The 14290-nt window shown below is 37.1% G+C and overlaps 1 protein-coding gene and 1 pseudogene across 1 annotated transcript in view; one reads left to right on the forward strand and one right to left on the reverse strand.

Annotated features, from left to right (window-relative positions):
• The window catches only part of TCEA1 (transcription elongation factor A1), a 46976-nt gene that overhangs the window by 14810 nt on the left and 17876 nt on the right, over positions 1 to 14290 (reverse strand). Inside the window, exons 3-5 of the mRNA XM_037035375.1 lie at positions 7048 to 7153; positions 4267 to 4354; positions 305 to 450 (exon numbers count right to left, since the gene is read on the reverse strand). Coding sequence (XP_036891270.1) covers positions 305 to 450; positions 4267 to 4354; positions 7048 to 7153 — 340 coding nt within the window. The remainder of the gene's footprint in view (positions 1 to 304; positions 451 to 4266; positions 4355 to 7047; positions 7154 to 14290) is intronic.
• On the forward strand, positions 10197 to 11325 carry LOC118979343 (ubiquitin-associated domain-containing protein 2-like; annotated as a pseudogene).

Genomic DNA, 14290 nt, shown 5'->3' on the forward strand with positions numbered 1-14290 from the left:
TTAGTTTGCAGACTAAACGTGGGGGGAAAATTTTGTGAAAAAAAGTTTAAATTACTACAAATCAGGAAACATCCATTTACTAGAAGGAATCCATTTCTTAGAATTATAAAGTTATAACAGGCCCCCAGTATGCCTATACCCCTCTGCCTTCGGTAATCCCTATTAACACCTACCCCCTGTGCTAAGCAGTGCTAATCAGCTATCAATGGGCTGCCCCTGGAAAAAGAAATATGGAGGTGCACATGGCAGTGGTAATGGTTATAATCAAAGGACTGAGTGCTGAAAGGATGTACATCACACTTACCTCCTGTTCGAAGAGCTGCAGCAAGCATCTCTCTACACTTTAACCGTACAGAATCAGAAGTGCTTGGTGCCCGAGGAAAACATGACACGTAAGTATCTCGAGCATTTGTTTCATCCTTCCTGCTGCTTACGTTTCCACTGGAGCTACTAAAATACACATATACACAAACACCAAGAAGAAATAAAGGAAAACTCAACACCATTACTATCACTCTCTAAAAACTAATATTGACCTAAATAAGATAGTGACTCTTACATTAAAAATAAATGCATGTATATAGATTAAAAAGAAATTAAAATTTTAGTAAAGAGAAATCTCTCATGTGTTTTTAAAATTACTGTATTTTTAGGACTATAAGACGCACTGGACCATAAGATGCAACTAGATTTTAGAGGGGGAAAATAGAAAAAAAATTTTTGAAGCAACAAATGTGGTAAAATATTTAATAACACAAATAACATAGGCCGCCATCTCCCCCCAACAGTGAGCCAGGTAAGGTACATTCGGACTGTAAGATGCACCCTCATTTCCCCCTCAAACTTGGGGGGTGAGCCTTATAGTCCAAAAAAATATGGTGACTAAAAACTTGACCTTGATCCTCCTTTGAAAAATTAAATAATATTTGTAATAGCAAAAATATACATTATATACAGATCAATACAATAAATGAAAAACAAAGATCCTGGTTATGAGGAAAGGGTTAAACACGTAGCACTGGGAGAATATGACAGCTCTCAACCCCAAAAGAGGGGGTGGGGATGTTGGAAAACTCCTATTCCTATTAGATAACCATTGAGTTTTTATTAAGAAATACAAATTAGTAGTTACAGACTAGCCATGGAGATGTAAAGTACTGCAGAGAAAATGGAGTAGCCAAACAACTTACACTCAAAACCCATGAACACAAACAATGCTGTGGGGATTGCCTGAGGGAGTGGAGGATGCTGGATGGAGGGGGGCGAAGGGGGAAAAATTGGGACAACTGTAATAATAATCAATAAACTATAATTTTAAAAAAGAAAAGATCCTCTTCAGGATAAAAACTATGTGTACTAAGATGAGCCATGAAAATATAAAAATGTCTCTTAATTTCTCCCCAGATTCATCAACTTAATCAGGAGAGTTCAGAAGAGTTTAATAATTTTCCAGTCAACCTAATCATTTCAACTGCTTCTGATTAACTTCTTTATTAGATTCTAAACAAAATACTTTTCTGACTGATTTCAGTTAACTTTATCACATTACAGATTTTACCATAAATTTTTCCCAAGACTAACTCATTCAGCTTTTATACATCTAACTCACTGCACTGTGGCAAGTAGGTAGGTACCTCCTTTGCCTTCTCTCCAAAACATAATCCATTGTCAAATTTCACAATGAGATCACCATGGGCAAAAGGGCCATTTTGTATACCTTCTAAGTTTAGTTGTTCTCCTTCTCATACCTTCTCAGATTTCCCCCCTTACTCCCAAAGTATTATCTGCACACAGGTTTGTATTATAACTTTTTATATATTCTACCCTGCCAGAATGGGCTTCTCAAGAGCAAAGACTAGGTCTTACTTCTCTCTGTATTACCATACATAGCATACCATCTGTCAGTGACAAATCAATGAACAAACCAATGTTTAAAAATTCCACTTCTTAAATGCTTAATTATATGCTTTTTCTTCTCTGTACCTGCAGTCAAATGATTAGCTCACCCACTGGAAACTGCACAGGTAGATAAGCCTTTCTCTCACTAACTTCACTATTGCTGGTCCACTTTTTACATTCTGGAGACTCCTTTCTAAGCTTTTTAACTACATTACTTTCCCCTTGAATTCTTATACCCAAAGTGTAAGACCTTTTCGGCTACAAGTCACTTAGATACAACTCTGTAGCTTCTTTTATATGATACCTCAGACTTGTTTCTCCAAACTTAAAATTTTCTTGAGAGAATGTGTATGTATGCAATACCAACCACTTTATCAGACTTCATACACAGTAACTTATACTTATGTAGATAGGTTCTATCCCTAAACCTCAACTACATAGAACTGAGGAAAAATATACTAAGAACCTACTCTCCCTTCAATATCTATTTAATATATTGTCTATCCAGTACATTTTATATTTAAGGCACTAAAGCAGTGGCTCTGAATGTCATCAAATTAGACAATTAGAAGTATGTGTTAAAAATTAATATATTATTATGGTCTGTACATCTCAAAAATATAAATGTCATAGAAATCAATGACACACAGAACTGCTCCAGATAAACTAAAGAGATATGATAACTAAATGCAAAGTGTGAACCTGAATATTTTGGAAAAAAATTTTCCCCTTGAAATAAAAGACACTGAAACAATTGCTGAAACATGAATAAGGTCTGTGAATTAAAAAAGGTTAATTTATGGATATTGATAGCCTTACTGTGATTATATGTAAGAAAATGTTCTTGATCTTAGAAAATATATATTAATGCAGTGAGCAAATGATTTATCTGATTTAAAACAACACTAGTTCATGTGTGTATGTACGTGTGATATGCAACTAAATATTGGGACAACTGGGAGTTCTCTGAACTATTCTTGTAATTTTCTGAAAGCCTAAAATTATAACATTTAGAAAAACTGAACAAATTTTATTAACAACTGGTGTTTAACCCTACCTTTAGCTTACCTATCATTAAGTTTAGTTAGTGCTAATATACAAAATAACAGTATATGAGATTTTGTTACTAAAAAACAAGGAGTACATTATCAACTTTTAGAAAATGAATGAAGTTTAAAAAATAGCCTAAAACTTGAGTGCATCAGAATTACTTGAAGGGTTTATTAAAAATATATTTCTAGGCCCCACTACCAGAATTCCTAATTCAGTAGTTCTAGGTTAGAGCCCAAGAATTTGCTTTGTTAACTAGATGCCAGGTTATCTGCTCTTTCAGGGACTACACTTTGAGAACTATTGCCCAAAATCAATGTCAAGTGTTGAACTACAAGCTTTCCAAGAACAGAGGAACTGTTTTTTCATTTTTTAAAGATTCTGTTCACTTAGCCCTGGCTGGTGTAGCTCTGTGGACTGAGTGTGGGCCTGCGAACCAGAGGACTGCAGTCTGATTCCCAGTTAGGGTACATGCCTGGGTTGCAGGCCAGTTCCCAGCAGGGGACTCATGAGAGGCAACCATACATTGATATTTCTCTCTCTTTCTCCTTCTCTTCCCCTCTAAAGATAAATAAATAAAATCTTTTAAAAAAAGACTTTGTTCATTCATTTTTAGAGAGAAGGGGGAAGGAGGGAAAAAGAGAGGGAGAGAAATATCAATGTGTGGTTGCATGCTCCCAACTGGGTACCGGGCCTGCAACTTAGGCATGTGCCCTGACTGGAAATTGAACCAGCAACCCTTTGGTTTGCAGTCTGGCACTCAAAGCACTAAGCCACACCAGTCAGGGCAGAGGAACTGTATTTAATCTACTAGGCATATTACCTTTAATGTCAATGTGTTAGACACCACACAGTTCATTTTCTGTGATAGGGAAGAATAAATGCATACGATCTGAGAAACAATTTGAACCCTTCGTTAATGAACTCATGTTTTCAGTTCTTATGACAAATAGCTAATTGGGGAGAGAAATAAAAGCATAAAAAGGAAAATTAGACCCAGGGCCGTAAATATATGACAGAAATGTGTTAAATAGAGGATGAAAGCATTTGAATCCCTACTCAGTATCTTCACTGTCAATTCCAATAGTGCTATCCCAGTGATTGCAATTCAATTAAACTTGTTGGGTACAACATAAATAATTTTTTCTAATTATGTAGTATCTTCAGATTCTCTTAAATGTTGAGGAAATTTTGTAAAAAACCTTAGAATACTTAGCTAATTTATTCAATTGGAAAACAGATAAGGGATCACAACAAGGAGGAGGTAATGGTCAACTATGACTTTCGACATAAATAAATTCCCATAGAGCAAAATACCTTTCTTCTCTTGCTTCAGGGCTATTCTGTGATGTAATTGCAGCATCTTTTTTCTTTTCTTCGGTATCTTTATCAGTTGATGGTCCATCTAAAAATTTATGAAATTCCTAAGTTGTTAGCATTTGTTAAAAAAATTAACTACTACCATGTTATCAGGCTATTTACAAAACAAAAAAACTGAAATCCTAAGTTTTCAACAAGTAAAATTTATGCAAGCTATTCTATTTGCATACATACTTGGGTATTTTTCACAACAAATGTTCAGTCAGCAATGCCAAATAAACTCTCCCATTTGGTGCAAACTACACATCTGTAATATTTTTAAATACTCAAAACATACACAAATGCTTAAGAGTAAAAAGAGCTTTATTTCCCAATTGCTAGTTTTGGCACACTTGCTTCCTCATTCATTCATTCCCCCTTATATAGACATGTGTGTGTTGTATGTCCACACACACACCCTGGTGTGCACATATATTTCTTCTGAACCATTTGAAAATTAGTAGCAGATATAATGTTTCTTTATCCACAAATAGTTCACTGTATATTCCCTAACAATAAATTCATTTATATAACCAAAGTAAATAATAAGTAAATTTAAAAATGATACAATATTGTTTACTTACCTACAGACCTCATACAAATTCTGACAATTATCCCAATAATGATCTTTAGAGCATGTTTCTTTCTGGCGCAGAATCCAATACAGTATCACATATTACATTTAGTTATCTTAAAACTAGACAATTAAATTTCATAGGCTTTATGATTTTTAGTCCCTAGTTATCAAGTGCTTAAAATAGATCTTTTGTTATTACTGTTCTTGCCTTGAAATTTTAAAAGGTTTTCTTTTTCTATTTTCTCTTCCATACAAGGCCAACAACTGCTGAGAGAAATGGCTAATTCCAGGGGTGGGGCAGGGAAGACAGATGAATCTAGTGTATTTTGTAGTACCAGATCATGAGAGTAAAAAAAAAAAAAAAAAACTGAAGGGGCCTCATCAAAGAAACAAAGGAGCCAGTTTGGTCAAATCTGGGACAATGTAAATATCAAAATAAATATGAATAATGAATTATAATTCACTGTATAGAATAGAAATACATGTGTCCACATTAATAACAGATAAATAACTGGGAGGTAAAAGGTTCTTTCTTACAGTAGAATGATGATTTATAAATATTAAAGAAGTGGAAGAGTTAGAAAAATCATTATTTTCTGTCACTGTAAAAAGTGGTTTAGGAAAGAATCAGTGGATACTAACTGGGGAGAAGGTTAGGGAGATCTGATGAGGAATAAGATAGTTTCAAGATCTTAGTTCTGTCTCCTACAGAATACCTATTAGATATAAGAAGAAAAATAATAAACAACATAGGGAAATGATCCATGTGGCAGGGGCAAATATAGCCCAGCCCGATTCAGAAAGCCAGTGGGAGCAAGGAGGCACACAGGAGCCAGGACCACAGATTGGTTTTCTGGTGGGGAACCAGGCCTGCATTGTACCTAGGCTGCTTTGAGGCTTGCTTTTTGCTAAAACTCCCTCACACTGAATTGAGGCAGCAAAAGTTTACTGCATATCTTTAAGTAACTTCCTAAAGTCTGTGCTAAACCTCCTAAGGATAGAGTGTAACCAGTTCAACCACTTTTCCCTCTGCATTTGCAAATATCCTTCTTCTGTGATGTAATTGACGGCACCCTCCCCTTTGTTTTTTGTAAAAGGTAACCACCTAAAGTGAACCTGTGCATAGTAAATGAGGATCATCCTCCACGTAATGTGCCCAGAAAAGCAATAAAAGCCTGTCCAGGCAAGGGTCGAGGTGCTCTCTCATTCAGGGTGGCCCTGCCATCCCTTTTTCTCCAAAGGACTCCTGCAGCCCGTGTGAAATAACACATGGACCCCACTGGTCAAAGTCTGAATCAAAACAATACAGTGTGAACCTTGACTGGGTTATTAAAACTAACATCAACAATGCCTCTGGATCCAAAACCCTAAAAAGGATACAACACACTTAGGTATTATTCCAGCTATGGATGTACAACTTGATGTAATCATGAGAAAAGAGCAGATAAGCCCCAAATAAGGAACATGCATTAAAAACAAAGGGTGTAGGATGCTTGTATTCTTCATCATCAATATCATAAAAGACCTAAAAATGCCTAAGAACAATTTCAGATTAGAAAACTAAGATATGTGATTCTAGACTTGATCTTCTTTTGGAAAAGCAACAGAAAGCTATAAAGGACATTACTGGGACAACTGACCAAAAAATGGAACATTCCCTGTAAATTAAAGTGCTGTACCCATGTTAAATTTCCTGAATTTCCAGTGTTATGATTACATAAGAAAAGAAACTTGTTCCAAGGAAACAGATCACTAAGTATAAAAAGGTAAAGTTGCAACATATTCTCCAATGGTTCAAAAAAATAATTTGTGTGTGAGTATATACATATAGAGAAAAAGACAGAGTATGACAAAACAAACATGGCAAATATTTTTTTAAGTATGACAAACTTCCCCTTGAGGGGAAATTTTCTTCTTACTTAAAGAGGCATTCTAGTTACAAGTACTGAAAGACAAGAAAGCTAAATTTGACTAGCTTAAGAAAACAAAACCCTCAAGGAGATCAGACTAACAACCCCTCGCCCTTATTATATGGCACTAATTTCAGTATATATACTCATAAAGTAAATATATACAACAGTCAAATGTTTGAATAAACCAGGACACCATGTATGTGTGTGTGTGTGTGTGTGTATATATATACATATAAAGATCAATTATACCTAATAATTTTTTCCAGGATTTGATGAGAGACTTTGCTAAAGATGTAACTTCTTCATCTGTACTCTGCTTGCGAAGAGCATTCACTGACATTCCGATTCTTGTGGACTGAAAGGCAAAGACAAAAAATTTGTACAAGAAATTTTATTTCAGATAATTTAGTATTTCATCATCTTCTTTCTCAGATTCCTGTTTTCATTTTAGAGTAGGAAAAAACTTCAAATATAACAAAACACTACACTTAAGATACATACATCTTCAGGTTAAATGTTGGATTCAAGGTTCTTATCACAGAGCTCTGAAAGCATATATTCACTACTATAACAGGCCTGGTTAACTAGTAAATAAAAGTGTTTTTCCCTAAGAAAGAATCAAGAATAAAATACAAAAATGTTTGTACTTACATATAACATAGGTTGGAGCAATCATGACTAATACATTCCCTTGTTTCTATACATTCCTCTACATAAATTACTTCCTAAACCACCTAATGCAACTGATTATAATGAGGGTACTGAGATACTAGCATCTACAAAGGCTTAAAAAGCATTTTGTTGGCCTGAAATCAGGCCAACAAAAATATAATCACAGAAATTAAAATGGACTTCACAGAATACAGATAATTTAATATGTGGTAATACTATGTGCCCAGGATTATGCTGGCAGCAACCATAATCACTAATCTTTTTTTTCCCATACTCACTAATCTTCCTAACAACCCTTCAACCTTAAGATTATTATCCCTATTTTTAAGATGAAGAGCCTGGAGGTACAAGTAACTAACTTGCCCAGCATTATAATATTACTAATTGGCACAGCTGGGGTTTTCATACAGGTCTGTCCACCCCTCCAAGTCCATCCTTTTCCAGCATGTCGACAGTTTTCAAATTGTGCTCAAAGAACACAAATATTGACAGGCCTATTATGGATGATAAAAATGGTAAAGTATTTAGTAAATTCGGGTTTTTAGTAGACAATCTTTCAAAACATTGTTAAGGAAGAAAAAATAACAGAAAGAATTCTCCACAGTGAAAAAAAAAAGAAAGTAAACACATGCTATAAATTTAAAGGCAGAGAAAATAAATGGGTACTTAAGGTTTCCTTCCAAATTATTCAATCCACTCAATAAAAAGATTAAGAACAGGAGTTTTGTTCAAGATTTCAGAATACGGACTTCCAGCCAAGATGAAGGCATAGGCAGACACACTGTGCCTCATTGCACGACCAAAAGAAGCACAACAAAAAATTTAAAAACAAAAAATAATCAGAACTGGCAGAAAATCAAACTGTATGGAAGTTTGACAACCAAGGAGTTAAAAAAGAAACATTCATCCAGACTGGTAGAAAGGGTGGAGACAGGCAGCGGGAAGAAAGGATTCATGGCAAGGCAGTAGCTGGAGGACCAGGCAAGGCAGTGGCTGGCAGACCAGGCAGCCCCACACTTGCATGCAGATAAATTGGGTGGAACAACTAGGGAGTGAGATAGACCACATAACCCAAGGTTCCAGTGCAGGGAAATAGTCTCAAAGCCTTTGACTAAAAACTCCCAGCATCACAGGAGAGTTCATTGGAAACCCACAGGGTCCTAGAACTCTCCTGTGAAGAAGAGGTCCCAGGAAATGAGCACAAGAGGGGCTCAATTTAATTGTGGGTAGGTCAGGAAGTGACTGAAAACTAGCAGCAAGCAGCACTGTTCCTTCTCAGCTGCCTCCCCTACACACAGCACCACTATACTGCAACATGGGTTGCCCCACACTGGTGAACACCTAACCTAAGGCTCTGCCCCTTACTAGGTAACAGGTGTGCTAAGACAAAAAAAAAAAAAAAAGCCCAGATAAAAGAACATTTCAAAGCTCCAGAAAAAATGCAACTAAGCAATGAAGGGATAGCCAACCTATCAGATTCACAGTTCAACACACTGGTTATCAAGATGCTACAGGAACTCACTAGGTACTTCAACAGCATAAAAAAAAAAATTAAAAAAAAAAAACCCACCCAGGCAGCAATAAAGGTTGCATTATGTGAAATAAAGAAAAACCCACAGGGAACCAACAGTGATAGGAAGGAAACCAGGACTCAAATCATCAGTTTTGAGCAGAAGGAAGACAGAAATATTCAACCACAAGAGAATGAAGAAACAAGAATTCAAAAAATAAAGAGAGACTTGGGAACCTCCAGGACAACTTTAAATGTTCGAACATCTGAATTATAGGGGTGCCAGGAGAAGAAGAGAAAGAGTAAGAAATGCAAAATTTATTTCAAAAAATAATGAAGAACTTCCCCAATCTGGTAAAGGTAATAGACTTCCAGGAAATCCAGGAAGCTCAAAGAGTCCCAAAGTTGTTGGCTGTGAGGAGGAACAGAACAAGGCACATCTTAATTACATTAGACAAGATTAAAGATAAGGAGAGAATCTTAAAATCAGCAAAAGAAAAGGAAAAAGTTACCTACAAAGGAGTTTCCACTAGACTATGAGCTGATTTCTCAAAAGAAACCTTGCAGGCAAGAAGGGGCTGGAAAGAAGTATTCAAAGTCAAGAAAGGCAAGTAACTACATCCAAGATTACTCTATCTAGCAAAGCTATCATTTAGAATGGAAGGGCAGATAAAGTGCTTCTCAGATAAGGTCAAGTTAAAGGAGTTCATCATCACCCAGCCCTTATTACATGAAATGTTAAAAAAACTTATCTAAGAAAAAGATAAAAAATATGAACAGTAAAATGACAACAAACTCACAGCTATTAACAACCGAACCTAAAAAAAAGAAAAAATAAACTAAGTAAACTAGAACAGGAAAAGAATCACAGAAATGGAAATCACATTGAGGGTTATCAATGGCGGAGGGGGGAGGGAGGAAAAGATACAGAGAATAAGTAGCATAAATGATAGGTAGAAAATAGACAGGAGGAGGTTAAGAATAGTATAGGAAATGTAGAAGCCAAGGAACTTGTATGTACAACCCATTGACATGAACTAAAGGGGGGCAATGCAGGTGACAGGGGGTATGCAGAGTGGAGGGGAATAATGGGGGGGGGGAATGGGACAACTGTAAGAGCATAATCAATAAAATATACATTTAAAAATTCAGAATACAAATTTAGTCAGAGGGTCCTGTTATTACGTGTATCTCTTGGAAACCCAAACATGGACAGTATCTGTTTCCTCCATCTCTGCTTCCCCTCCCTGTAGTTGCACTGCGGGGGCTCCAAGTCAGAGGGAACCATGTTCTGCAGCACCAGCTCCAGTGCACTTTACAAGACACCTCTGTCTAAGAGTCTTTTACTGGTCCCCAGTGCCCTGGCCCTTCTGCCGCACTGTCAGAGTTTCTTCCTATACGACCTCCAAGCAGTCAAGAGTGACTTCCAGATTTGGGGACTGATATGTGGAAGAATAATTTGCCTTGATTTGTAAGATACTTTCTGCAGTAGTCTGCTTATTTATAATTTTAGGATATTTGAAAGAAGATATGGAAGCAGAAAATTTGCATCCTTTTTGCTTGGTTCCTCGGTTTTGCCAGACTTGATCGACTTCATTCTTGTTGAAACTGTGTAGTACTGCTTTAGTATCTCTGTATCCACAAATTTGCTTTCTGGATTCCTGGCACTTGTGTGTGTTCTGTTTGTACCATTTTACTGCTCTGAACCAACAGCCCAAGTGGCACATATTCTGGGCCCATTGTCTATGACAAACAAGACATTGACTTATATACTGAGACAACAGCTTTTCACCTCTGGTTCCTACCTCTAGGGTGTAGCCACAAGTGGGCTTATTTCCAGTATCTGCTACAACAGCAAATTATTACAAGTTCACCAGGCGCTGTACATCCCTAGCTGGATGGCAAAGTTCTTTTCTTGGACGCTTGAGCCTATCTTCTCATCTTTAGAATCCACCACCTAAGACAGAATTGGGATGGGGGCCACAGTGGACACCCAGAGACAGCAGAGAATGGAGGTGCTCAATCAGTAGCTGATGCTGTCTCAGTTTACACAGGCAAGGTGACAAAGGCAGCAGCTGGAAGGAATGATCAATTGGAATCGTATTTTCTCTCCTTTATGGCAGTAACAAAATGTAAACTATCAGGATGGCCAGCAGTCTGAACAACAAGTATCCCCTCCTCTAGAGGTTTCTGAGGAACAGGTTACCTGGCTCATAGAGATGGGATTTTCCAGAGGTGATGCTTTGGAAGCCCTGAGAGCTTCAAATATTTACCTTAATGTGACTACTCCCTGCTGCAGCACTGACAGTCCCTGCAGACAACACTGGGATCAGCCAAGTCACTGACCCAGGAGTGTCCTTTTCCTACCACTGCATCAGGCCAAGAACCCTGCACTCTCTGGCAGATTGTCCTCAATGTTCTTTTGGGAAAACAGTGGATCCTGTTGTTCCCTCCTTTAATTCTAATATTATTACTGTTACAGCATCAAAAATAAGGTTTGATACTCTAAAATGTTTGGCATTAAATTAGCATGTGTTTTCTGCCTTTTTTTAATTAGGTGTTTTCCTTAGTTTGGAGAATCATCACTCATTCCTAATGTGTTTTAAATGCATTAAAGTTGCAGCTATCTGCAAGCAGTGGAATAGCACTCCAGATGGGAAATTACTGCTATTATATTCTTTTTATTATAATGCATCATTCTACATTATAGCTGATCATAAATGCTATAAAAGGAGAAAGGAGAATGTTACTTCAAGAAGGACATGTCAGATTATGCCTTATAGATTACACCTTCATTGAAATTTTTTTTCTCAAATTTGCTTTCAAACCCCAGTGGCTGTTCACTGGCCACATTCTTGGGTGTGAGCACGACATGTCTGCTGCCTGCCTATTGGCCAGGTGTGGGTGATCCAGGAGAAATGAAAATTAAATCCTCCTCCACACTGCTCCAGCCTATCTTTCCAGGGAATTTTTCCTGACCCCTTCTCCCCAGTTCCATTAAAAATTAACAATAATCATTTACCGACTTTAGGTTCTGGAATGCTCCATAGAGCATACCTGGAGTTAACTTTGCTTAGAGTATCCACAGTTATCCAGTCAGGTTAGGGGTGAAAATAGGACAAAGAGAAAACAGAGAGTTGATAGGCTGGTGCAATCCTGGACAGGTTCTCCTGGCCCCATGAATCTGGGCATAAGGTAGAGCACACTGAAGAGGACACCATCACAGACAGAGGTGGGAAGGCCAGGCAGGCCAGCCTGAAAGGATCTAAAGTAGGTGACTCTTGAGATTTAAGGAAATTGTAAGACTATGTTCTGCAAAATGAGCAGAAATGTATCAAGCCGATGTAAATCTGAACATGTATGATACTTATAATAAAGTTTTTAATGCATATTAAAAAAAAAAGAAACCCAAACATGGCAGGTAAGATTCCATAATAAAATGATAATGGGGAACTCCAAATACCTAAAGCCCCAAAATGACTTGGGACAGGGTTTTTTTTAATCCACAGAAAGTGGTTTGTTGCTTTTAGAAAATAAGAGGTTCTCAGAACTTTTTTTAGTGACAAAAATACTTAATAGAACTTTAGAACTTTTTAGAACTTTTCTAAAAACACTTTTGGGGGGGTCAGCTGATGAAGTAGGCACTTCAATATAGAAAACCTTTGAGGCAAGTGCCTGGGCTGGATACACAGCTCACCACTGTACGAACCCAAAACTGTCCCACTGGATGGAGCTAACTATTTAAAAGAGAGGCTTGCCCATGCAGCTAGTATACTGCATGTCAGGTATGACTTACTTGCCCCAATGACTATAGTACTCCTTCTTTTTTCCCAGCACCCATTCACAGCTCTTCCTCACCTCTACTCCCATAAGTTCCCCTGCTCCCATACACCACCTAGAAGAAAATCTACTTTTTAAATGAGTGGAAGAAGTAACTTGAGTTACTAATATAATTTGAAAGCTTGGGGTTGAAAAGGATTAGCAAAGAAAATGTAATTTTAGGAGGTGGTCAGAGGTGAGCAAAGGTATAAGAACGTGAAGAAACTAGGTGCTGTAGGCTACAGGGTGATATTTTTTTAGTTATCACAGGACATTCTGATCATTACAGAATTAATGATTTCCTGCTTATAACCTTAAGAAATTCCACATGGAGAATGCAGTCGGCAACTGTAATAAACATGCTTATCTAAGGAAGAGATTACCATCAAGAATAATAGGAAATGAAGCTGCTGAGGTAGATGAAAAACAAAATCTGAGGTAGGGGTCTTTTCCCCTTTAGGAGTATTTTTGGAAGACTAAAAGAAAGTAAACAGAGGAAAGAATTATAAAGCTCTTTTAGTTGGATAGTCATGTCTAGGTTTGCCTAAGAATTCCCTTTCCTAAAAATGGTAAACTATGATTCACGGGATTTAATAAGGGGGTTATAAAAGAGTGTTTTGTGCTCAAGTAACACTAGAAATCATAGTGTTAAACAGGCTTCTGGACTACAAGACTAATAAAAGTTTTAGACAGAAACTATACATCATCAAATTCCAGACAGAGAAAGTGTGTACCTCTGCCATGGCCGACCATCTGGTTTCTATAGAACACCACTTATATAAAGACATTACCTTGGAAAGGTAATGTATTAAGCAGACTAAGGGACTCAGTTGCACATTGGTGGTAAAGCAGAAAGGAATGAGTAGTGAGATCAGGAGACACTGTCAACATCACAGGGAATAGCAGATTGCAAAACTCTAGAAAAAAAATCACCTTTTATGATCACTCATAAGTTTTTGCAAAAATGATTTGAAGATAGCCACTAAATTTTATGGTAAAAAACATACAACTACTATAAAACATTGTTGAAAGAATTTAAGGAAGACCTAAATAAATGGAAAGACATCATATTAATAGACTGCAAGACTTGAATGTTAAAATGGCAATACTAATTAAATCTAACTACTTATTCAAAGCAATCCCTATCAGAATACAAACTGCCTTTCGAACAGAAATAGAGAAACTTATTGTGAAGTTAATATGAAAATACAAGAGACCCAAAATAGGGAAAACAATCTTCAAAAAGAACAGATAGGACTGGGGTGTGGGTTGAGAAGTGGTGGGTGAGTGGGGCATGTTCCAGAGGGAATTTCCAGCCCTGAGTATTACTTGGCCACAGTGCACAGAGCTGAAGGGCCAGGGACTGAAGGGGGGCCACCAAGTGTAGACTTAATTTTTTAAATTATATTTTCTTGATTATGCTATTAGAGTTGTCCCAATTTTTCCCTTTGCCCGCCTCCACCAAGCATTCCCCACTCACTCAAACAATCC

The sequence above is a fragment of the Sturnira hondurensis genome, unplaced genomic scaffold (assembly GCF_014824575.4).
Source record: "Sturnira hondurensis isolate 20B ecotype Veracruz unplaced genomic scaffold, ASM1482457v3 Scaffold0022258, whole genome shotgun sequence".
Taxonomy (NCBI): domain Eukaryota; kingdom Metazoa; phylum Chordata; class Mammalia; order Chiroptera; family Phyllostomidae; genus Sturnira; species Sturnira hondurensis.